Source organism: Colius striatus, chromosome 7 (genome assembly GCF_028858725.1).
Source record: "Colius striatus isolate bColStr4 chromosome 7, bColStr4.1.hap1, whole genome shotgun sequence".
In the NCBI taxonomy this organism is placed as follows: domain Eukaryota; kingdom Metazoa; phylum Chordata; class Aves; order Coliiformes; family Coliidae; genus Colius; species Colius striatus.
In genome coordinates, this window is record NC_084765.1 from 23,299,804 (window position 1) to 23,327,069 (window position 27,266).

Genomic DNA, 27,266 nt, shown 5'->3' on the forward strand with positions numbered 1-27,266 from the left:
TGTGTATACACAAGTCTGGATGTCCCACCAGAAGCCTCCAGATGTGCACACACAAACTTGTTCATGCAATTTGTGAGTACAGAGCCCTCTAAAACATCTAGTATTTGCATGCAATTTTAATGTTTGTTGTGTCCACAATCAAATATTAGTATTTAACTTTATTTTGGCCAGACTAAGTCGAGTGCCGGGTGAATTTAGCAAGCATATTGTGTTTTCTGGTTATCATGATAAATTCTGATAGAAAATAACTACATTGGCCATTATAGTCCCAGTAAAAAGATGATTCTCTAGCTTGCGCATGATCTGGTAAGAAATCGTGAGTCTTCTGCCTGCCTGATATTTTGTTCTTTCTCTGGTGTCTGCCATGTTCAGTGTAAATGCTTGTGCATTTGATATTTGTTAAATGTCAATATTCTAATGGTCTTAAATGTGTGTGTCTGTGTGTACCCCCCAAAAGGGAGCCCTCATGAAATGCATTTCCTGGAAAAAGTTTTGTCTTTGTTAGTAAACTGTAGCTTGGTAACTACTATAGACATTTCAGTAAAATCAGCTTTCTTGTCCACACTTTTCATACAAAGGAAAACAATCACTTTAAGTGTATGAACTGTCAGACTGTATCTGCCAGGGAAACTACTAAGACATGAAGTATAGGAGGCACAGAGCTTCTGCAAATGCAAAGTAATTAAAAACTAAATCAGTAGGTAGTCATGGTGTAGACAAGTTTCTCAGATTAAAAAAAAGCTGCACATCACTGAGTATTTTTTAAAGAATGTGGCGCACATCCCTTTTTCACTCATTTCAGGTTTTCGTCTAAAAGCCAGACGTAATCTCTAAGGAGAGAATAGATGGCCTACAATTAGAAAACAGTAGATCTTTGGGGCTATTTCAGAGTTTGGTTTTTCTTTACTTTGCCTTGGAATTCCTGTGTAGCCTTATGTAAGTTATCTAGTGTGCTGTGATGCAGCTTCTCTTGTCTCTAGAGCACAGTTTAAAGAGCTGATCTACTGCACCGTAGTGCTCTGAAGCATCAAATGAAGGATAAGAACAAAATACAAAGAACACAGTTGAAAGATATGAAATCACAAATAAAGAAGAGATCTAATTATGTATTTTAAATGTATAATTTCCTCTGAAATTGTCAGGAGATCTGTATCTGACCTGACTGCAGAATTGAGCCCAGAATGTGAGAATTATCATTGAAATTTGTTGACGTAGTGATGTAAATATCTGAAAGACCTGGAACATTGGCTATTAAAACACATTCAGCTATTGATCGTGATTGTCGTCAATCATATCCACCAATGGAAAGTAACTATTTTTCCTAAATGCTAAAGCTCAAGGAGGAAAAGGGGTTTTTTTTTATTTGAAAAGGAATGCATAGCAAATAAACAAGCTGTTGATCGATGCCAACAGAGTACCTTTTTAATTAAAAATCTATGCATGTGTCCCCATCTCTGAAAATGTAAAACTATGTTTCTTCCCTGCATTCTCTTTTTCCTATATTTAGAAGATCTGTGTAAGAGATATAGAGGTTATTCTCCCTGTGTATAATTATGGCTCTGTGCTTGATTTGTGTATGTCTTTATGGCTTTTAGAAACAGAAGTACTGAAATTCATTAGATTCCCTTCCCTTACACTGTATCAACAGAAACAGCATGGATAGTCTTCAAGCCTTCAATCTTTTCCTGTTCTAGCTGTTCTACTTTTACACTGCATTGATGGGAATATGGAAACATCTTCCACACAAATCACAAAAAAATTAATGACAGTGGTAAAAGATACAAAAATAGTTAAAATATTAGAATATCTACAGTACTATTCACTAAGCAGTAATTCCTCATGCGTTCTTCTCTTGGTATGCCTTGTGAATACCATTTGCCTGATAATGATGGTTCTGTTCTTGTGGATGCTAACACAATTTGCACTGTGACATAGAAAGCCATTATTTAATGGTACAGTTTTCATTTTTGACAATACAATTCTTCACTATTGTGATCAAATATTTTCCTTTAAGTGATAATTGAATTTTTAGGCATAATAAAGCAATCGTGTGTCTTAACATATGTTTCCACATTTGGTTTTACGTAGTGCAGTGTTACCATTACATAGAATCCCTAACTCATTAATTGTAATGGAAAACACCAAAACCTAGTGTATACGTAGAATATAACATTGCTTATCTCTTTGCAGTTGGATCCTGAAGCTAGTGTGGTTCTAAAAGAACTTCAGGTGAAACTTAGCAATGTATTGGATGAACTCAGCGTAACATATGCTACAAGGTAACAAACTTATTTTTCTGCAAATCTTAGAGAAATGTTCCTGTTGAAAAACCTACCTTGTTGATTAAGTGTGAGTGGCTGTTTGAATGTGCTGAGGTACAGCTTGCTTCTGTCCTAATGTAGCGGCGTGCATCTGTGAGTACGTGTGTGTTTAGTCTCTGAAACATATAGCGGTAAAAAAAACACTGTAAAAGAACCTGAAAATCATCTGTGGGCATGAACACATTAGAGAGGTGAGGCTGATGACTTCTATTCTACTTTTAAAAAACAAAAATTACTGATTTGTTCATGCCTGATGCTACATTAAACTTTTCTCTCTGACCATGTTTATGTTACTTGCTGGGACTGACAGCTTTTTCCAAGTGGCCTGCCTTAACCAAGGATGTCTGCCTATGTTTAGCCTGATTCAAATGGTCTCTTTGCCTTCTTGGGTGATTTGCTTGCCTGTTTGCATTTGCAAGGCTTGTCTACTGAGCCTTGCTCTCCGAATCTTTCATTAATCAGAATGCACACTGCAGTCTTGAATAAGTATGGTGCTGTGCCAGCAGTGCCCTTGCTGTAAGAAGCTCCAAGGTTTTTTTCTTCAAATTAGAAAGGAATCTAAGAAAGACGAATTAGTTCTGTAGCGGTGTTCATTAAGAAAAGTCTGTAGTTGCTTATTTAATCCATCAATTAATTGTCTGGGTGAACAGTGTTTACTTTTCCTGATTGTGCTTAGTTTGTCGCATTGTCTTGCCTTATTTTTGCTCCCAGGCCCTGGTTCTCTGATCATTGACAGTGTGTGAATATTATTTCTTTCCTGGGCTTTTATTCTGAAGGGGACAACTAGGTTTCTGCAGAGGAAAACCAAGGAATACGTCATTATAGGATATGCCCCAGTTAGAACATTGCTTATGGGTCAGGTTATTGCTGGGATTTGTGAGGTTAACAATGTTAGAAAGATGGTTAATGTCAAGAAAAGCCAACTCATTATTTTGGCTTTTGTTGGACAGACTGGTCCCAAGGAGTTACACAAGCAGCTGCAATTGCAGCTTCATGTTGATTTTATCTAGGGTTTTGAAGTGTGTTGGTTAGTACACATCCAAGTGTACTTGGAAAAATTCCAGTTTTTCTAGTGTTTTTCACGTGGAGGTTTTCTCTTTTTGTGATTAGCCATGTAGCTGGAACAGCTTACTGTCTAATTGTAATGTTTCTTTTCTCTCATAGTAAGTTCTCATTTACTTTCCTCAAGTTAATCTTTGCCATGTATCCTCTTGGATTAATAGACTTGGTATATTTATGGCTTCTGGTTTACATCTCTGTTCACAAACTAATCTTGAACCGATTCAATTCATCATAGATCTGAACTGTTTACTCCAATTAACTGCTGCTCTGCATTGTTTAAATATATTGACCGAAGACTGTATTACATCAATGACATTAGAAGACTGTCAGACATGTTGCTCAACCAGATCAGTCAGGAAACAAAACAGTTTTCAGAAGAAGTGAACAGATGCAATTTGAGGAGGAAAAATTTGTTAACGCTCACCTTGAGTGAAAAGATTCCTCTCTGGAGGAAGTGTCCAATTACTTCTAAGTGGATTTTTTTTTGTGAAAGAATATTTTAATCAGTCCAAATGGCTTTTTTCCATCCTGTAGTTTCCAAGTTATTATTGAAGACTGTGTAAAACAAATGGGCAATGAACTGAATCAAATGAGAGGGAATGGGAATGCCGCAGCCAATAAGAACAGTGCAGCCATCGATGCCGAGATTGTGCTTCGGCCTCTCATGGATTTCCTGGACAAAACGTAAGTATGTCAGACTGGTTTGTGTGGCAGATTAGAAGCTGGATTCTATAGTCAGGCATACTTTGTTTTAATATCTAGAAACACTCTGTAGCATTTTTGACACTTTTTAGTATTCACGTGTGCACAGCACACTATGCTTAACCTGTTTGCTTATACTAAGAAATTTCTACTTAAGCCACATATTTGTCTCTATTTCTTATCATGCTTTGAGTTATTGTAACAGAGCTAGTGTCTCCTCTACAAACTGTGGGATAAAGAAGATTGTATTGAACAAAAAAACCCTCACAGCCGCTAGTGAATATCACTTTCCTTACAAATATATATGTATAATGGGATTATAAACATACCATGTTAATATGGTTTAGGTTTTAGTTATTTCTCAATTATGCTTTTATTTATGTGTTTACTAAGAGTAGAAAGATGCTAGAAATATGAATTGACATATTTATGTGATATGAGTAATGACTTTACAAAAAATCTTTTCTTAGATTGATAGATTAGATGTAATTCTGTAAAACTCCTCATGTATTATTTGCTTTATATTATTTTGAAGAATCTTTTTCCTTTGCCTGAAAACTGCAACACTCTATTCATGACACCACTTACTCATGACAATTACACACAATATACCCTTAAATGATGAAAAAATTTTAAGTGTAGAGATCCTCCAAAAATTTAATTTTTCTGTTAGTAATAGATAGTATGATTGCACAGACATGCCAGTATATAGAAATAAATGCTTCCAAATGGTAGCCCTGAATTTGCATTAGCTACTAATACCTAGTTCTACATCACAGTAGAAGTGTAAGACAACAAGAGACATTTGGGTTTGATTTTTCAGACATAAACAAATTATACACCAAAAATTTAATTTAGTAGCTTGGGAGTACTAGATTGTGCCATCCATCAAAATGTATAACTCATCATTATTTTGCATTTTGAATAAATACATATCAGTAATATATTAAGAAAGGAAATGGATAGTGGAGATTTACATGATTTTATAATCTGCAAAACTTTTTTTAAAGAAAAGTATTTATTGATAATATCGCAAATAACTAAGTCATTGAGAAATACCTATTAGTAGAGAAATGCTAAACCGTTAATGGCCATTAATCTGAGCATATACTAATACTGTACCTCTGAAAATGCTAGTTTTGGAGACTGATTTCTGTTGTGTATTGTTTTGTTTTATTTCAGTTTAAGTATCTCTGCAAAAATCTGTGAGAAGACAGTTCTGAAACGAGTTTTAAAAGAGCTATGGAAGTTAGTCTTGAACAAAATAGAAAAAAAAATTGTGCTTCCACCACTGTCGGACCAAACTGTAAGTGTCTTTCACACATGTTAAAAAGGACTGTAATCATGTGCTTAATCAGGTGTTTGCCAAGAGGTCTGATACTATCCTTTTCTGTGGCTTGACCAGAAGGAATAGTGAATTGACTGTATACAATGTCTCTACTTTTGTGTTTCAAAGTAGTGATGAGGAAGACCTCGTTCTTTCGTATACTGCCTGCCTCAAATCAGAGCCATTCATCTGGACACAGTATAAAAGAATTCAAAACACTACCTTTGTAGTGTGCTTTGTCTTGACCTCATCATGCACAGTAACACCAAGAATGAAGGTTCCTTGCCCTTTCCAGGTGCAGCAGAAATTAAATTGTTTCCATTTTTGCAGATCTCATAAAGCCAGGAATGCCCCTTCCTATTTGCCAGTCCTGCTTACAGTGCCATTTTTCATCTTGAGGCAGTACTTAATCTTGAGGAAGCTTAAGCTGGTTTTAGTTCTACGGTTTCATATTTTAATAGCAGACTTGATACGAAGTTCTCTTTGTGCAGGACTGCATTTTCAGCCTCAAAAAAGAGGGAAAAAGTAAGGAAAGTAGTGCTGCTAGACACAAAACCAGTGTGAGTGATGGCCCAACATGAACCTTGAGTGGTGACAGAGCTGAGGGCACTGGTAAAATCTGATTCAGTCTGAGGATGGAAGAAAAAGATGCTGGCTCGAAGCATCTTTTTAATTTTGTTTTTTTGAGGTCCTGGGAGAACATAAATGTTAATTCTTCTCATTTTCAAATTTGTATAGAACAAATTCATCGTCTTTACACCAAGTTATGATATTGCTGTAGTGCGCTTTTAGGCAACTTTACTGTATAAATTCTGTAATATTTCTTAAGCTGCTACAAATCCATTGGTCATTATCCACATGTTTAAGATATATCAGTAAAACATAGTACAATATATTAAAGATACATGAAAGAATATTGCCGGAGAGGTAAGAAAAACTCTAATACAACATGTATAAATGGTGTTAAGGTAGTAATGCAATAGCCTGAGCTATTAAAATTTCTAAACTAGAGCTAATTACAAGATCAGAGCCAGGAATCCATTCACTGAATTTGTTCATATTATTATAATGCACTTATTTATTATGCATAATTACAAACAGCCTTTCATTCAATGAGTGACTGTGTCAAATTCATAATCCCGAGATTTTTAATTTGCTTTTCAAATATTTTGGTGTGAATTTTGTCTGCAAATATGTCAGTGGCATTTGAATTGGGTAACTGTAGCATTAGGAGCATTTATTAGGTTTATACAGGATCAGTTCTTACACTGATTCATGGAACGGCATAGTTCAGAGTTAAAGGGGTTGGATTTTTTCTGTTACTTCTTTTATTTGGTTGCTAAGAATACAGAATTACCTGCCAAAGACTTGGAAAGCACACTTGGACAATATGTTTCTGTTAGTTAGAATAGTAAAACTTCCTTTTTTTCCAGACATTCCACTGCAAGAATTTCAATGTAGTCAGTTATTTAAAAGACTTTAGTCTTTCAATGACAGTGAAAATAACCTGTCTGCCAACTGAGCAGAGATTTCAGTTCATCTGCCCAAATCTGCAAGCAGCTCCATTGTCCTTACTGATGCTCAGAATTCACCAAGCAATAAGCTGTGACATGATGTTATAGCCCATTTCAGAAAAGCTTATTCCAGTCATCAGTGTAGCAAGCTTATACTTCATTAAACTATGAGTGTACAAAAATTACACATTTCAGGCAAAACACAGAAAGGGTAATGAAGAAGCAGAGATGAGGAGCCCTTCTACCCTTTCGCTTTGAATGAAGAGTCTTCTGAATGGATGGTAGATTAGTTAGTGGTCAAAGGTAAGAAGGCTTTTGTTTATCAGCCAATTAGTGATTAAAGGCAGAGACTGTGCTTATCATTCAAGACTCTTTAAAATCATTTGAAATGGTAACAGCTGGGATTTCCACAAGTGTTTTGCCTCCATTTTTCATAAAACTGAAATGACTCTTGCTTCTCCATACACATTGAAGAAAAATGAGCCTCTGACTAGAAAATTGTCTGCAACATATTTTCTTTAAAAATTTGTTCATTTGTGTAGAAGATGCAATATCTTAAGTATAGAGTCTAAAATTACTAAGGAACATGGAAAATAGATACATTAGCTGGATTAGGCATTCAGAATACTTGCAGTATCGCATCTGTATCCCTACACTTCACCAGCTATTGAGGTTTACTAGTGATAACTTCTATATAAACTGTCTCAGTTAGCAGGCACGGTGAAAGTTGTATAGCTAGTTGCATTTATTTTGCTACTTCTATTTACTATTGAACACATAATTAAACAAAATCAATGAAAAAGAGGATTCTGGAAGAGAGATTTTTCCCTTTTGTAGCCTTGAAAATGACTTTCAGTCTGAGAGTGAGATGCACAGACATTTAAGAGCCGAGTTTATTTTTTAATTTTCATGTTTATCTTGCAATTCTCAACACAAATAATGAAAATTTAAGCTACAGTTCCATATTACATCATTTGCAACTGAACCACATGACAGCAAAATTATTTCTAGAAACTGAAACCTTTTGGAACAGAAAGAATAATGAAAATGTTTTCTGTATTGTGCTTTTGAACTGATTCTTTTTTTTTCTGAACTACAGATATTCGGAACTATGTCTTGCTGAACTGCCAAGTAAATGCACTAGTAATTATATTTCTTGCAGTAATTTTAATTAAAAAATTGAGCAGGAAATTGTAGTAGCATTCTAAGACAAACATGTATGCATTGGCCTTTGGTATCATGCCAAGGTTTGACTATTGTAAAATACTGGTTTAATTTCTAGTTCATTGACACACTGTGTGAGAACAACCCTAGCATCAGCTTAAAAATATTAAATATGAAATGAGGTAGCAGACAGACAGCTGCACATGAAACCACTATCAACAGAATACACAGTATTTGTATCAAGTATGGGATACTGAAGGAAATCATTCTGCAGGCATTCAGCTACTTGGCCTTATCAACTGAATGAAAATCGTCTGATGTGTAATTGAAATTTCTATTTAGCTTTGTAAAACAGTGACTTTGGCTAATGTCCTAGCAGAAAATAAGATCATGTTGACATAAAAACACAAATGTGCTGCTGTTTCCTGAACTTTCAATGTGATTACAGGGGCCCCAGATGATATTCAGTGCAGCCAAAGATCTTGGACAACTGTCAAAACTCAAGGTAACAAAGCCAAATGAAGCTTTGAATGACTTTCTCTAATGAAAAAAAAAATAGATTAAATATTAGTTACTGTAAGGCCAAGCCTCATGCCACATCCTTGTGCTTAGTTACTGTTATAAGGTTGAAAGTGGAATAGGTGAATAAAGATTTTGTAGTCTCAAAATTAAGAACAGAAAAATTAAAATTGAGAACAAAAGACTGTATGTTTATGTGTAAAGGGTCAAGATATTATTCCCATAACACACAACTAGGCCTTCTAAGCATTTAACACCACCAAAAAAAAATTATGATGTCTTTGTATTCCCTCCTGAAACCAGTTCTCAAAAAACACTAAGGTGAGGATACTGGTAACTTATCTTCTCTGTATTTGTGGTATGCATTGAATTATAGCATATGTCTCTACAATAAACTCCTCAGCACTGCATTAGTGAAGTCCCTGGCACACTTGCAGAGCTTAGACATTTGATGCTGAGGCCAGTTGTTTACCAATCAGTTTTGCCATTAAGATTTCAGATTTGGGCAAAAATGCAGTAATTTGTGCTTGTATGAATAATTGCTCAGTTTACCGGAGAATTTAAAATGTTGCCTTAGTAAATCACAAGATGTTTATTTTAGACAAAGATATCACAGGAGTGTACCCACTTTATGACTCTAACTCACGTTCTAATAGGAAACTCTTTTTTAAAAAACATGGGGCATTAACAAACATTAATTAAACTGTCAGGTTTATTTTCTAAATTATTTCAGTACCATCTAATATAATTATTTGAACTTTAAAGTTTAGCCTTTTTCCCATCCACTAGAGCAAAGAAATCATATATCCTAGGAAAAGAAACAAAGCTACACAGATATTCTCAGTGTTAAATGTTGGTTCTTTTCCCCTGCTATCCATGTTTCCGAGAGAGTACGTGATTGATTATAATTTGTTATTAAACAAGTCTGAAGTTGACTTAATTCTTGTTTTTCATAGGGGCTTGGGGGACACTTGGAATTTTCTTTATTTATTTTTCCAAGAATAGACAGGCTACAATACTGTGTCTCTTTCAAAATCAACTGTAGTCTGAAATTGCTTTGCAGGACCACGTGATTCGAGAGGAAGCCAGAAGCCTGACACTGAGGCAGTGTGCAATAATGGAAGTAGCACTAGCTACAATAAAGGTACAGCTTTACATGTTTTTCCTATTCTGTGCCAGAATGACCAAGAACACAACTGACATAAACAAGATTCTAATACACAATAGTCCCTTAGAATCATAAAGATTCTCTTTATGTCAAGAACCATTTGATCCCAAGCTCCTTGCAATGTTTTGAAAGCAAACATCTAATATTCTGCTTGCAGAAAGTTAGAATTTTTTTTCCAGTTGCAGATAAAATGTGTTCCATTACAGAAATGGGTGGCTAGAGCTTAACTACCATTCAGAGTTCTTTTACAGTTTAGTGCAGCTGAAGCAACTGTGCTAAATCCTTATTATGTTGCAGTGTAGCCTCTTTTTCTCCCACAAAGGAGACATTGAGCCTGAACACTGTGGTTATTCCTAGCTGCACCTTCCTGCAAATACATCTGACAAGTGATGTTTACAGCCTACCAGAAAACAAGGCTTTTAATGCCACACATTACTGTGTACTAATTTAAATTCAATATCCCTTTGAATTTATCAACTTTTAACAGTTTGGAATTCACCACCTAATTTACTGTCACTCAGTGAAAACAAAAAATCATGTTCATTGTGCATTTGTTAGAAACATTTTTGAATAAATTAACATCAATGCATTACCAACACTACCATGATGCAGATGTTGGTAATGCATAAAACAACTTCAGAAAAATACTGGCATTGCAGTAAACATTTTACATTGGATTTTTGAAAAAAACATATTATAGACAATACATCCAGCTTTACCTGATACTAACCTTATTACTAGAAATACAAATTAATCTATTGATAAGGGATAAAGTAACTCTAGGATTTGACCTCTCTGTAAGTACAAAAAGAGCAGTCCATAAGCCAGATGAAATCTTCCAAAAACTGGTTTCACTTCCACCCATATTATGGTTATTGCATTATGCTCCTAAATGTAAAAATAAAGAAATTAACAAAATTTGTGATTTTGTGGAGGTTTTTTGATTTTTAAAAAAAAAAAAAAAAAACCAAACAAGACTTTTATACAATCTTCACAGATTGGCTTTCTGGTCAAAAGAAACTATTAAGTAAATAATGTAATTATCAGTCTTTTTTTACACTGTCCTGGATCTTTACCTGGTTTAAATAACTTGAAAGCAATACATTTAACAGCATATTTTTGTAACTGCTTCTGACAAAATAACACATCAGGAAGATAAGGAGGCAACTACTTCAGAATAAAATTTAAGATATAAACAAGAGGACATATTCATGGTCAAGTCTCATGCAACAAAATAGTGTCTCAAAAGACAAGAAAGAACCATCGGCAAGGGCTCCCAATTTCCTTACTGTACTTGGTACATGATATTTGAGGCTGTTTACTCTAGAGAAGAGGAGACTGAGGGGAGATCTTATTAACATTTACAAATATCTAAATGGTGGGTGTCAGGAGGTTGGGGCATCCCTTTTTTTCTATTGTAGCTAGCAATAGGACAAGGGGTAATGGGATGAAGCTGGAACACAAAAAGTTCCACTTAAACATAAGAAAAAACTATTGTGAGGGTGAGGGAGCCCTGGCACAGGCTGCCCAGAGGGTTCCAACCCTTATCATTCTGTGACTCTGTGATGATATGGCAAAAGCTTTTTTTTTTTCCAAAATACTGAGCAAATAGCCTTGATCATTCAAAAATTCATCCTACATCAGCAGAAAGTGAATAAAGAGAAATATTCTGAGGCTATAATGCAAGTAAAAAAAAATCAACTGCCATGTTGATTTAAGAATGCAGTTCATAAATTTAATGATCAAAATATACCATTTTTTGGTAATGCTAGGTAGGTATGTTTATTTTGGCTGCCTAAATAATAACAGGAGAATTGTCAAAATAGCATATGATATTTGTTTTAAAAAGTAAGTATTTTACAAAAGGGATTTGCAGGAAAGTGTATCTCTATGCTTGCAGTCTTTTTCATTTTTCCCTTTCATTAATCTATCTTGTAGTACCAAAAACTAATTAATTGGGAAATTTATAATTTAATATATACTAGTGTTATTAATGCTTTGAAGAACATAAAATAAAGGACTAATCTTTTATCTTAAATAGATATCTGTCTCATTATATATATATCCTATCATTGGTCTTTGTATGATATGAAAAGGATATTTTTTCTTTTTTAGCTTAATTTGCAATTTACTGTTAGGAAAAGTGCCTTTCTGGTCTCAGTTGTCTCAGACTGAGTCATCTTAGCTATCTCATTATCTCAGCCCAGAGATAATGTTCATTGACAACATTGTTCTAGTTTCCATTTTTGTCTTTGCAAGCACTGTAAACCCAGAGGCACTCTACAAAGTGAAACTACTATCCAATATGACTTGTGCAGCATTTGTCCAGTTTTGGCTGAGACTGCAGTGGCTACAGCATTGATTTCTACATACTTGACATTATGCACTTCTGTCTGCACCTTCCATTTTGTCAGTATGACTTTCAAGCCTCTTTTGTCACCTGCAAACCTTGAAATTCCTCAGACTGGAGCGCCAGTAGCAAGTGAAATATTTTGAGGCTTGTTTCTCTAAAAAGCAAGGTGTTAGGTATCCAACTGATTCTATAAGCCCTGTTTGTTTACTCATTTTTCTATATTTGATTTCATACAATAATGATATATTCATATTAGTGGTTTTGCTTGCAAAATTTACTATTTATGGACAAAAGCAAAAGAAAAAACTTGGGAAGATTATGGTCAAATGTCATTGTTTCTTTAAATGTCTGTTAGCTTTTTTAGATTTTAGCACTTGCTTGTAAATTAAGATCCTTGGTGAAATTATAAATAGACTTTTATACAATTAATACAACAGAGATTTTCTTGGAACTTATAGTATGAAATAAATCACTTGGAAAGATTCAAATTCATATGAGTATGCAATGACCAGAATATAAAGGTGAATTAGACAGAACCTCTTAAATTGACACTAACTGCCCACAGAGGACTAAAACAATATAAAACTTTTCAGCCTGATGACTTCAAATCCTTTGTTTTTCTCCTACGGATATTTTTTCTTATAAGAATCTATAGCTATCAACAAGAAATGTAGATAATGACTTTATTATGAAAGGTACATTTATGTTTTGTCTCCTGCAAAAATCTTGAGAATCAGAAGGTAGACTAACATGCAATGGGCATCTATGGGCTGTAGTTCTACTTTGTTACAGATACACTTAAGATCAAGTACGTAGTATATACATACTTGAACCGAAATGTTGCATGTAGCTCTTTAGCGACACTCCCAAAATGCAGGGAGAGTAGATTCTATAGGTCACAACATTCCCTATATTAAGTAGACCGATATTGCATGTCATCAAGCAGTCATAGTGTTTCCCTGAAAAAACACTGTGTGCCTTACTAAGTAGCCATTATCAGGAACTCTGTGTATCAATCTTGAATTCTAGAGCTGCAATGCAAATGCTTTGCAAAGTCTTTGACCTAAACACTGGTTTTAAACTTGTATAGCAAATATCTTTTCTTTGTAGTTTAATTGCATTAGTTCATCAGTCATTGTCTTATATAAAATTTTAGGGAAAATTCTTCATTGTGGAAGGAAGAAGGGAAGAATCTGTCCTAATTTTTCAAAACTCATCTTGGGATTGGAAACTTATTATAATGGAATAATTTACACAGTCAGTATTTTCTTCCAAATCTAGCTGTGCCAGTGGATCAGGAGTCACCTTGTGGTTAAAATATTTATGTTAATTTCTCTTTTGTTTGCTTATTTGTTTAATGAAAGAGGGGAACAGCCAAATCAGCATTGTAAGAGTGACATCGAAAGGAAGGGTGCTGTCTTGCAGGTCTTGATGAAAATTTTTGTATTTCATTTCTTTTCCTGCCATGAAACCTACATTTTTACCTTTGGAAAAACGCTTTGTCTTAGAGAATAGTTATCTTACCTGCTATTATAAAAAAATCTAGCTAGAAGTGTCAGGTGTTATTTTTAAAAGTTTGTGTGAGAATTTTACCTAAAATTATATGTCTGGGAGGCATCTCTCAAATAATCTACCTCTTTGAACAATATCTGTTTTCCATTTTAGCAATACTTCCATGCTGGAGGAAGTGGGCTGAAAAAGAATTTCCTGGAAAAAAGCCCAGACCTACAGTCCCTGAAATATGCTCTTAGCCTCTACACACAGACTACTGATGTCTTGATAAAGAAGTTTATAGATACTCAGACATCTCAAAGTAAGTGATCTGTAGGGATATAAGTATGTCAAAATATATTTTAAACATTTTTAGTGTGTATTTGCTAGTCACATTCTCCAAACACTGTGGTATTTTATGGTTTATTGTCACAAATTTGTCTATGTGATGTTATCCAGTATCAACTGCATTTGTCGGTCAACAGACCTGACCTGAGGGCAGTTCATTTATCAGTTTGTCACTTCACATGAAAAGTAGCTCCCATAGCTCTATATGAATACTGAATATCAGAGTTACTTGTAGAAACACTCCACATGCAAACAGGGTTGTAGAGGCTGTTCCAAAGTGCAGATTGTGATTGCAAAACCAGTCAATTCTTAGAAAGGACTGGCAGCTCTAGATATAGATATAGATATGCAAAATAAGTATGATATATTCCTCAAGGTTTCCTTTTGTGATCAAGAACAATAAATTGTGAGCAGCATGTGCTTAATATGGCACACTGATTCCACTTTACAGAACCCATGGATTCAAAATTACAGAATTCATAGATTCAAAAGAAATAGAACACTTCTGTAGGCTAAATATAGCATTATTTTCCCTGTCTAGATTACTTTCCTTTGTGCATTCCAGAATTCGGATTCAAAGTCATACTGCTGAAAAAGTCACATCATTGTTTTATGCACAAGTCATTGATCAAAATTCTAAATTTTGATGTCTTCCCAAAAGCAAACCAAGTCAGAAAATGTGCAAGAATGTGGTATTAGTTGTACTTTGAATCTGGACATCAGAAACACTGAAGCCACTGTCTCCTGCTGTAGGATTTTGAAGTAGTTCACCAAAAAGAAAAAAAAAAACCCCACAAAAATCCTCTTTATTTTATATATATATATATATACACATACACACCAATGATGTCTTTCAGAAGAGGACTTTCCATACTTTCAATATGGGGGCAAGAGTTCATCATTATACTTCAAAGCAAAGATTCCTTCTCTTTTTAAAAAGAAGTTTTTTCTTACCATCAATCTAGGACAGTGTTTTCACTGTTCTATAGCACGTACAGGAACTGTTTTTCTATAGAAAATGTGTGTTATAGTCCCAGCTGAAAAATTTTTTCATTCTAGAAACTGCAATTTTTTTGCATAATAGTAATCTTTACTAGGTTTCTTTTGAATGCAATGAGCATTTGTAAAATGGTCTTTCCCCCTCTTAATATCTTTGGGAAGGAATACAATTTGCTGATCTATGAAGTATTTACTCTATTCCCACTCATTAGAATCAGAAAAGTTTTAATTGGACAGTTAGGCTGGAAATCAATTATCTCTGAACTACAATATGTTATTCACAATATAAAAAGCATAAAACATCAGTTTTGCAGCTTGCCCAAAGCTTAGCTGCAAGGAAGGATTTCTTAGACAGCTTCCATGTTACACTGAGCATCTCTGTTAATAATTCATATAGTACAAGTGAGGAAATTTTTATAAAACTGTAATATAGAAAAGAATAGATTCTCCCTCCAAAATATGAAAATATTAACAATATAGACCTAGACAGGAATTATATATGATTATATTATTATATATTATTATATTCTGCTTTACCTTATGCATACTGTCATTGTAACATCAGAAGAAGAAGTTATTCAGGTTAGCCACAAGCGCAGATCTTTTACAAATCCTGAACCACAAATTTGTCTTTTCTGATTTTCAGCATGTTTTCATCCTCAGGTCTCTGTTCATTTCTGTGCACACATTAGCATACCTATATTTGCACATTCGTATTATCAAAAGTGTAGCCACTGGGACTGAAAGTTATGGAAAAGTGACTCCTAGCTTTTCACCATCCTTTAATGTCACATTTAAAAGAACTCTTCTATCATGACCTCCAGCCTCACAACTGTAGCTTTATCATTAGCACTTACTTAAAATGATGCTGTTTGCAAATCTGAAAGTTTCTCTGAAGTATAATTAGATTTATATCTGTCCTCATATTTTGTGCAGGTAACGAATCCATAATCAATAGTTGGATGTAATTCTAGTTAAAGCAATGGAAAGAACAAAAAAAGAATACTTTAAAGAAAATTGCATATTGAACAATGACTATATCTGTAGATAAAAGTGAGTGCTCAGTTTTCCTAAGCCAATAATCAGGCTTACTTTTAACCAGAGGTGAAGATAATTTATTAAACTGCAGTGTTTCTAAAAAATTGAAGGGAAAAAAAATTGTTTGATTGGTGTGAGGAGGGGTAGTTACCTACCCTTACCCTCAGAAGCATACTAGCTCTGTAAAAGTGTGTGTTATGATCCTTGACATTTCCTGTATTCATGTACATGCAATTCAACTTCAGTAGGAGTAATCAATTATCCAAGAATATGCTTTAACACCATTTCTAAACAAGAATGCTCACCTCTAAAATGCGCACTAAACCTTAAGGCAGTTTAGTGACAAGAACCTCATTTCAAAGCCTGAGTGATTACTATCTTACACGCTGTACAATCATCAATATCTCTGCAAAGAGCATATAAAATGCAACCAAGTGGAAATCTCATAGCATCAGTGTACCATTACTAAGCAGATCACCAGAGTTTTAGATCTTTGATTGATTCTGTTTCCTTGGGATTTCAGTCAGCGGTAAATTGTTGCTTTTAGATTGGGCACTACCAATGATATACATCGTGTCATACAGTAAAAGTGTAAAAGTGATCTATTGCTGTACTAAATTCAGCTGCAGGATAATGTTTAAGTTTAGATTATAATTGTTTTCAACATGTTTTGTGATCAAAAGTTTGTGCACACCACACTTGTGATTAGGGGCTTAGTGCTTTATGGCTAAACCACAACATGGCTGTCTGATGGCTGGATGGCAGCCAGTAAGCTAGCACAATGTATCAGCAAGGAAAGTTCAAAGGTTTCTGCAAAAGGCCATGTATTTGTACATTGATGTGTTTACAGAGGCTGTCAACCTACAACAAAAAGGTTGAATTTCAGCTCAGGCAGGACAAGCTAGTTTTAACTAAACTTGAGCTAAATTCAAGCACATTTTTGCAATCAGACAGAACTATAAAAGTCAAAAGACAAATTCTTTTACTGTATTTCTATATTTAAGAGAATGAATAGACTCAGAACACTGAAGTAAAACTACATCTATATCTATTGGACTACTGTAGAAACTTTCGTGCTCTATGGTATATTTGATTTACTATTACTCATAATTGAGACCAGTCCCTGTGATGCTTCTCAAAATTTGTAAGAGAGAATTTTCATCCTGGCAGTCACCTTGTTACTGAATTAAATTATACCTTCACCTTTTAGACTACTTAATTTAAAGAATATCAAAACTAAAAGAAGATTTATGGCTGTGATTCAGTTTAGCCACTCTTAAATCTTCAGTAGTTTCATGAACTGTTATGAATGTTTACATTTTACCATCAACTCTAACAACATTTCCACAAGCATTATTTTCATTTTAATGAACGAAATAAAAAGACAGCACCTCAAACATTACAGTGTCCAGAATTTGCTCTCATTTATTACCATTAATTTCTAAGGGCCACTGTTGCATCTGAAATGGTTACTTATTGGAAATAGAGAAATATTTTTCTCGTACATTCACAGCAGCTTAGTTTTATAAACCTCATTAGAGAGTGCTACAGTTATTGTAAGGTATATGACATAGCAATCCATAGTGATAGGACTGCAACATATTTTTTTAGCTTGACTTTAGAGTTTGTATTACTTAAGCAGAAAAATCAATACTCATCTAGCAACCTGAAGCTTATGCTACAGTCCCTACTGCCAAAAAAATAGCTACTCTTTCACATCAGCCAGTTAGTATCAAATGTCTTTGTTCTTGTGCTGGACAATTGAAAGCTAAAAACAGAAGAATCATCTGAAAACAAGAAAATATATTAAGCAGAATTAAAAATATCTACCTGATGAGAATGAGTAACTATTATAGTAACTCTATGCTTGTCTTGTGAAGACAAGGATGTAGGGAAGTAAATGAAGACATTGAAGACAATGTAGGGAAGTAAACTGCATGAGCAAAATAAACAAATTCTTTTTGACTGACAAGCCAAAATTCATTTTGGTATTCCTTTGCAACCTATAATGGTACAGGGCAAAGCAGAACCTCACTGTCTTCTGTGTTCTTAAACACATGGAATCAGACTCAAATACTAAACTGATAGTTATCTTAGAAAATGGAAAACATACTGTAGTTTAGACAAGCAGATGATATCAGACTATAGAAAATAAAAATCATTTAGCAACTCTTGTAAGTGAAAAATGAAAGGGGGTTTTGTGTTCTTTTCATGTCAAAACTGTTGTATTATTAACTGTCATATTTTGAAACCTATACTTGTACTTCAAGTCCTACAGATCATTTCCAGTTCTCTCACAACCTATACTTCAGACAGAATTTAACTCGAGAAATAATCCCTGCTTCATCCACTGTGGTTTTAAATTGAGGTCAGAGTTCTGTGTTACACAATCTTATTTCATGGAAGAAAAAAAATAGTCCTACACTACAAGCTGCAGAAATCAGAGTACACTTGCAAGGAATGTATAGTACCAAATAAAAAAAAACCAAAAAAACAAAAAAAAACCATAAGAATAATGAAGAAACTTGCAGAATTAAAGCTAGTGGAAGTATTCTAGCATATGCTAATAGGAAAGCAAAGACGTTCAGAATAGTGGCAGAAAATAATTTTAAAGGTTAACACAAAAAAAAAAAAAAGACTGCTGGTGAAGCAAAAGGATTTTACAGAACATTTACTTGAGAGGCTGTCACAATAGAAAATTTCTTTGGCTACGTCTTAAATGAAACCATAAATCACCTGAATTAGAAATAATTTGTAAATCACAGTTTCTCTTAAGTCTTCAAGAAAATGAATATAAGCTACACATCAGTTTTAAAAAATAACTTCTTAATGGTACCAGTGGAGCATTCACTACATTCGTAACTCTCTTGAGAGACTATACTTGCCTGTATGTTGCCTGGTTAAACAAAATACTACACAATATATCTATATATACACACAGGCATATTGATGGTTGATGCTAATTGGATGCTCACCTTACAGATCAAATCTGGCTCATCCCTGGTTTCTTACCATAAAGGCATATAAGTGGCTATAGATAACAGAGGGTCACAATGGGGTGCAATTGTCAGTCCTCACCCTGTGAAGCCTGGTTTACCCCTAGGCAGAGACAAAGGAAATATCCTTAACTAGGGATTTCATCCTAATACCCAACACAGTACTTATACCACAATATTCTGCTTTTATATTATGCTCTCTGAACTACTTGTATTATTTGGTCTGACATTACAGAAATTCAAATAGTACAGAATATATTTTGATAGTGTATTTGTTCAACTGAGAGGCTTACAGATGCTGCAGAATCTTCTGTCACATAAAGCAGTCCTTAAGAGAAATGGTTGATGTTTTCAAAACAAATACAAACTTTCTAAATCTTATTATTAGACAACCATTCTGAAACTATACAACAGGCACAGAGCTGCTGAAAGAGAAGGCTTGCATGGCTGAGTGCAGGGGCGGATTTTCCTCTTTGGGGTCTGTACTATGTATTTCCGGGTTGTTTACACTATCAAATAATTGGTTTTTCACTGCTTAGTTTTCAAGGCTGCTTTGTTTCACTTTCTTATAGCTATCAAATTTTGCCATACTCAACTGTAAATAGAAGAGATTGCAATAATTTTGCAATAGAAGAGATTGCAAGAGATTGCAAGATTTTTCTCAGTACAATACCGGATAAAAACTAACTTTGCTAACAGACAGGTCAGGCAATACCTTTTCAGACACAGCAGTTTTGTATTCCATAAATACTTCTGCATGAGAATTTGCATAATTATGTAAACATTTCTATGTAGAATGAATCCATAGTGCAAAGGGTAGCTTTGGCTACAGTGCTGGTTTTAGTAATTATGTACACAAACTTGGCTATCTGAAATACTCATAGTAGCATAACTGTGGTAGTTGGAGAGTCAGAGCTAAGACCTATGAATGGTCCAATGATTAGCTCAGCTTCTCAGATATGTTTTACCACTCTTATGGTTTTACCACTCTGCAACCCAATGCCCATGGTAGCCCCAAAACTACTCATCATATTTCCTTGTCCCCCTTCTCTTTCTCCCAAGAAATTATGCAAGCATTCCATGCCTCAACTTCCAGAGTAGTGTTCCTGCTATTTCGAGGTCTTAAATTCTATAAATTTTGTGCTAGCTCGTTCTCCGTGAATCCTATTTATTTCTACTCAGCTTATTTTTTCATGAAAACCTAGAAGTTTGTTTCCAGCATCTTCCTGAAAGGAAAACTTTTTGTTGCTATAGGATTCAAGCAGGACAAAGAAGCCCTTTCACAGAAATATACTTTTGTGCACAATCATAGAATGATTCAGTAGGAATCTCTTGCATTTAGTAAGAATATTATTCTAGAGAACCTAAGTTTCTGCTTTATTTTTATAAAATATAAATTACTCACCTTTCCACTTGTATTTTCTACTATTTTCCCTAGCAAAGTCCACAAGCTCACACTTGTCCAAAGGTACCTACCCATCAGAAAACAGAAGAATTAATTTTGGTGTTCATATGTAGCCAATATGTCTATTGTGACTAAGAAACATTTGTCTAAGTCCTTTGTTGAAAACGGCTTTCTTTTTTCAAGATCATTAAGGCTATAATGGCTATCACATTGATGACATTCCAGGTGTTAAATAAGGAAAGAATTGAAGCCTGATTGTTTTGGACTGAGGGGCAAGCATCTTTGGCCAGAAGAAATATTTTCCATCCTTTACAGTTGTTTGCTGCAACAGAATGACTGCAGCTTAAATGCAGGTGATCATTTAAAAAGCCACCTACGAGTCAATGCTGTCTTTTGATTCATATAAATAACCTAACAAATAAAATCTAAAGCAGAGTTTAGAGTGAAAATTGTAATAGTTAAGCAACCATAAGATTTTCAATCATAAAGCAGAATTATTTGCAAGTTTCTTAAGTTTCTAATGAGTTATATTACAGCCCTAAAGGAGGAAAAACACAATCATCCTCTGCTGTGCAGGGCTAGATATTTGTTGTCAGTTAAATCAACTTCTTAGATGTGGTAGGATAAAGGCACCTTTCTGTAATGCAATCAGAATCACTAATGTCTTCTGCAACTTTACAATAACTGGTAGCAAGAAAGAAAACAAAACAGCAGAAACAAACAGATCAGAGACTTTTAAATGAAGTACCATGGTTCCTGAATGTCAACAAAAGCTGCTATAAGCAAATACTGAATGTCCTAGAATTGTATTTCTGTTTGTTCAGCAGATGAGAGAGAAAGTAAATGCAAGACGGATGGAATGGTAACTAAAAGAATCCAAACTTACATGCTTGACTCCAATAGAAATTGTCTCTGCTGACTGAGACAGTCTGCGGCAGAAAGTTTCCTCAGCAATAGTGAAACGTAGGGTCATTTTCGGTATAAAACTGTGGGATGTTTTACACAGATTTCTTTAGAACCTTATCAAACATAACAATACATACAGGCCTAATCTCTGACTAAGATGAAGAGGAAAAAAAAGATGAGTTAGGGGACCTTTGCAAGGATACACTTTGCATAGTTAATTAAAAAGTTGGAGAAATAGAACAAGACTTGTAAATTCATAGATTTTATCTTAGTAAGATCTAATGTGTCATTATTACAGGTTAACATAACACACTCCATTATTGCTATCACCCACAGATCGCTGCATAAGCTACCTAATGAAAATGTTCATTGCCTTCTTTTAAAACATTCCCGATTTCTCCTAAGGAGGTTTTGTTCCAAGTTATTTAAAGTTAAGGACTAAAACAAGTAGTTGACACTGGCTGATATTTTCAGTGATATTCAGGATCAGCACTTTCCACTGCAGACAGTGGTAAATTACTATTAATTTTGATGGGGAGAGATTTTAAGAATTTGTATTCTGTCAGTATGTTTGGTTTATCCTATTCAGTCAATGTCTCTATGATTTAGATGTTACAAATTCCCCATTCTCTTTTCTGGCCCAGCTTGGCAATAAGAGCTTTTTAATCAGAATAGAAAATTAGAGTTATAGCATGTTCAGGTCAAACGCCATACCTGAAGACAGCTATATGTGGAATCAAAATCATCATTCATAAAAAGGCCTACCACCACAAAAAGAATCTGTTATGGTGGAATTCCATGCAGTATGTAACAATTTGAAAAGGTGGAATTTCACAATATGGAAGAATAAGATAGATTAATGCTCTAGAATCTCCATTCTCTCTTTTACTCTCCACTCTTTACTCTCTACGGCATCAGAAAGCCATTGAGAATAACTTACATTTCAAAATTGATACATTGGAATATAAGCCGAGATAAGCTGCCTTCTGAATTTTAGGTGTAAAGAAAATAAAATTGTTGTCATCCTTTAATTCAAGTTATGTAATTCACATAGTGGCACACAAATGGCTACACTACATTAACTTCATTAAAAACACCACAAATAATTCTTTTTCAAGCAGAAGAAACTCAATATTATGTTACTCTCCAGTACACAGTCTAGAGATACGGTATTTGTGTGAGAAAAGGAAGATCAGTTTTATCAGATTGACCAAATGATAATTTCCTTTCTGTTCCGAAATAAAAGCTACTTTACTGTACAACCAGATAGCACATTGTTTTACCCATCAAAGCTATTCTACTGATCTTGTTTAGTTTTTTAGTCTATTTCATTCCTATCTTTTTATATGTTTTTTTTTAAATATGTATTATTTATTGAGAACAAGATGTAGAATAGTTCTGCAACTTAGAGATCCCATTTAGTGCAGCTTTAATTAATGATCCAAACAGAAGAAGTGTAATGGCTGCCACTGAAACTAAACTTGTCGTGAAAAAATGTCATGTCTAACAAGTTGCCTGTTTACATATCAATATTGGTCCAAATCCTGTGGCTGATACTGAAACACATCAGAAGCAACATTTATACAGGTACCCTGTGATTCAGCAGTAGCAGCTATAAGCAGATTAAGATACCGATACTGTGTATTTTTGATAAAACACTGTTGACTACAATACAAAAGTAGACTCATGATGACTCCAAACCAAACTCATCTGAATGCTGGAAAATGCAGAACGGTGTTCAAGGATTCTGAGCAAGTTAATTGAGCACTGCATTTCCACATTTAGATGTATCAGGAAAAAAAAAAAAAACCAATTTGGTCTCTGAAGCAGTAACACTTGGAGTATTCAATTGACCATGAAATGTTCAGATCGGGAGAGAGTGTAACTACATATTATCCCAACACAATGAATAAATATCATTGTCTAGGAAGGCACTGATGATGAAATCCAGAAAAAATATGCATCATAAAGAAAAAAATTCCAGATATAAATTAATGAGGGATCACAAAATAAATATTTTGCTCAACATGATTACAGAAGACACACCTCTTCTCCATACTCTTTCCCTAATTCCTGCATGAGCTGCTGGAAAACTTCCAAAGAAATATTTGATTCTCCTCACATATAGATAGATGGGGAACCAGTAGGTATGGAATTTCTGTAAAAAAAGGAAGACAGAAACATTCCTCTGCTAACCCACAGAAACAGTAGCTAGTTATAAAGGGGTAGTAATTTGCTTTAGTAAGCAGATCCACGGAGTTTAAACTAGGGAGCAAGACTGGGTTCACTAAATTCAACATTCAGTTATCCAATTAAAGAACAAGTAAAGATGTCCAGTTTTGTTTTTATTGTACTGTTATAATCTCATATATTAAAGGACCTTTCAATACATGCTGAGAGTCTTTTTAAGGCACAGTTCTGTACAAATTGACTTAGAACATGCACTGCTGCTCAAAAGTAAAAAGCTTTCTAAATTAAGTTTCTGTCTCCTCTGCCATGCCTACAAACCTCCCTTTTTGTCTTTAAATCCCTATTTTTGTGTTAGTGTGGAACTTCAGTGCTGTTCTTAGGAGTAATCCCCAGCAAAAGATTCATCAATGACAACACAGAAATAACTTTCCAAATGCATACTTGCAATAAGATTTTTGGAGTGTGTGCACAAAGTTCTACAAAACTTTTGCATTTCAAGATCCAAACACACCTTATGACAACCAGAATGGAAGGCTTCAGATGAAGGGGTTTTATTTTAATGAGGCACTTCACATAGACATTTGCAATTGCCAGTTACCCTGTGACAAAATCTCTTACGAATCTGTAACTGATTCCCTCTTATATGTGAAATATATGTCAGAAATTTCTAAGTGTTTCAGACAGAAAATACCATTCATTTTCTTTCAATATTTCTCTTGATGTATGGAGAAGCCAAGTGTGCTAATATTATTATTATTTCAGGTCAAACCACTAATAATTCTGTGGGTGAGATATCTATACAAGTGGATATCTCTACACATCCTGGAACTGGTGATCATAAAGTCACTGTCAAAGGTAAGATTCAAATAGCTAATTTTAAAAAGAAAGCAACAACAAAGTCTGAAACTCCCAAGGACTACATCGTATGTAAAACATACCAATAATGAAATAACAAATGTTAAATATTACAGTACTTGTATGCCTACGAATATGCTTTGGATGATATAGGGTTGCACATTTTCCTTGCTCAACATCAGCAGAAGTTAAGATTACACAGATAAGTACTGTCTACGTTTCTCTGTGATTACAGATTCAAATATGACAAATTTACATTCTAAATTTCTTGCATATAATTTAATTTTTCAAAAACTGTAGCATAGCTGGGTGCTGAATGGCTGTATCAAGACTTAAGAAGCTTCATTTTTTAAAAAATTCCTTTGGTTTCACAACCTCAATTATAGAGGAAACTCAGAATCTTTTAGATTACTATAAACTGATTTTTTAATTACATTGAAGGTAGTAGACAAAAGAGCTGTTAATGTAAGGCATTTGTAAAAATATATTTTCATATTTGCTACTGTTTAACTGTTAGTTAGATATCTTACTTGACAGAGAACAGATAAAGCTACTCCTAGGCTGTCCAGGTATTGATATCCTATAGGAAAGCTTTCATATCACCTTTCATTTGCTATACAAAGTCATAGCAGATGAATAATTGGAGCTTTTCCAATGGAATTTTGTTTAAATTAAGTTCTTTTATTTCTTTATAGTTGTAGCAATTAATAATCTAAACTGGCAAACAACAGCTATGTTCCGGCCATTTGTGGAAGTTTGCATATTAGGGCCTAACCTGAGTGACAAGAAAAGAAAACATGGAACCAAGACAAAGAGCAACACATGGTCACCAAAATACAATGAAACTTTCCAGTTGTAAGTCTTTGTCTCTTAATTGCATGTTTTATGTAAGGTTCTTAACAATTTTTTGCAGTTAAATTAGTAAGAACATAAAAAAAGAAATCCAAAAACCACTATACATATTAGAGTCCATAAATATAGATACCAGTTCAAAATTATTTAGGAACTTGTATCTTTATTTTATAAGATGAATGACAACACTAAGTTTTCAGTCTTACAAAGGCTGTTTAAAATGTACAATTTGTTTCTCTACACAGGAATAACTCTTTATATACCCAGGAATCTATTTACCTAAGTAGTTATCAGGACTGAGCCTTCATGTCTGTTGAGTTATCCAAATATAGAAAGGGTACTACACTTCTTAATGGTATTATTTATCTCAATTATTTAACCCTTAAAGATGAAAGAAACTTTCACCTAACCTGGAATTTTAAATTGACTACTCCTCACAGCATCCCTCATCTGTTTACTCCTTCTCCACTTTCATAACAGAAACCAATTATTTTCCTTACCTTACCCACCAGCCTTGACTAGGAGAGAGTTCACTTTCTCACAGTCTGACTACAAAGCTCCTTTTGAGGCTTGCCAATAGTTATTTTCTTTTTCGGGTTTTTTTTTCAGTTGATTTACAGACGTAGTTGTGATAATTGTGGAATTGTTGAACACTTTTAGGTACTTTCTAGTGAAAGATAACAGTTTATTTCAGATATTGAGGGAATTATGAATTCTCTGTTTCTGTCCAGGTCAGTAGGAGAAGAAGCTACATCATCAGTAGCATCTAAAAGGTTAACTATATGGTTTAAAAATAAATTATGTTCTATTGCCACAAAATGGAACTACAAAAATTAAACTACCAATATAATTTGTACAAGATTTCTAGTGTACATTCAGTGTTTTGGGACAGTACACTGAGCTCCTAGTCCTAAAGTCTTTTTTTTAATCCATGCAGCATTTTGAGTCATGAAGATAAGCCAGGAGCCTACGAACTTCACCTTTCAGTGAAAGATTACTGCTTTGCTAGAGAAGATCGCATTATAGGAATGACAGTTATTCAGCTGCAAAACATAGCAGAGAAAGGTAGCTGTGCATCTTGGTATCCTTTGTTGAGAAACATCTCTGTAGACGAAACTGGATTAACAATTCTTAGAATACTTTCTCAGAGGACCAATGACGAAGTTGCTAAAGAATTTGTAAGACTTAAATCAGAAACAAGATCTGCTGAAGAAATGGCCTAAAATACACAAGTAATGCAAGATTGTCATCATCAAGAACATAGATACAATGCTGTTGTCCGAATAGTGCTGCATGCATGTGCAAATCTGTGGGAATGTTTAAATATATTTTCAGTGTTTGCCAGTACTTATGTACTATATTTGCAAGGTATGTCAAGGAGCTGTACATCTTTTATACATAATTTGGTCTTTGTTAAAGTAATTGTTCCAATGAAGTGCCAAAACTAAGATTAAGAGTAAATGTTTCATCACATCTTTTTAAATGTTGATTTCACTTCATCACACTTCCTTTGTTTTTGACATTTATTAATAAATGATTAGCTGTTTTAATTGATTAATAGGTTGTCTCTGTTAAACTATGTTGCTTATTCTAAATTAAGTTATCTCTGTTACTATTATTTTTTAAAAGGTGTACCTGATTTTCCTCACACTATCACTTCATGCAAGACTCATTTTAGGTATCTTATGATAACTTTTTCTATCATTACTACAGATGCAGTTACTTATAGAAAGTGTTTGTAATTTTATAATTACCAATATAAAGTAATGATTTTTGCATAAAAACTAAAAAAGGATGGAAATATTTTATGCTAATCTTTTTCCAACCTTTCATAAATATCACTGTGAAGAAATGCTGTTAAAGCAAGTTCTCAAGAAGCTGTGCTTATCAGAGTTTGTTACTGATGTTTGATATCTTGAGATAACTTTGTTCTTCAAAACTGCCAAGGTAATATCATATTTGTATCAAAAGAGTAAGTCAGTATCTGTAGAAAAAGACTGTCATACAGTACAGTATGTGTGCTTTTAAAAAAAATATTTTTTAAATGATATGGTAC

The 27,266-nt window shown here is 34.2% G+C and overlaps 1 protein-coding gene across 3 annotated transcripts in view; it reads left to right on the top strand.

The window, feature by feature from the left end:
• Positions 1 to 26,653, top strand: part of UNC13C (unc-13 homolog C) — a 218,198-nt gene extending 191,545 nt beyond the window's left edge. For all 3 annotated transcript variants that reach the window (XM_061999969.1, XM_061999968.1, XM_061999970.1), the window contains 9 exons: positions 2,191 to 2,279; positions 3,918 to 4,067; positions 5,268 to 5,391; positions 8,539 to 8,595; positions 9,673 to 9,753; positions 13,796 to 13,943; positions 24,266 to 24,358; positions 25,054 to 25,213; positions 26,148 to 26,653. In XM_061999969.1, the coding sequence (XP_061855953.1) occupies positions 2,191 to 2,279; positions 3,918 to 4,067; positions 5,268 to 5,391; positions 8,539 to 8,595; positions 9,673 to 9,753; positions 13,796 to 13,943; positions 24,266 to 24,358; positions 25,054 to 25,213; positions 26,148 to 26,433 (1,188 nt within the window). In that variant the 3' untranslated portion in view covers positions 26,434 to 26,653. The remainder of the gene's footprint in view (positions 1 to 2,190; positions 2,280 to 3,917; positions 4,068 to 5,267; positions 5,392 to 8,538; positions 8,596 to 9,672; positions 9,754 to 13,795; positions 13,944 to 24,265; positions 24,359 to 25,053; positions 25,214 to 26,147) is intronic.
• The last annotated feature ends 613 nt before the right edge of the window (positions 26,654 to 27,266 follow it).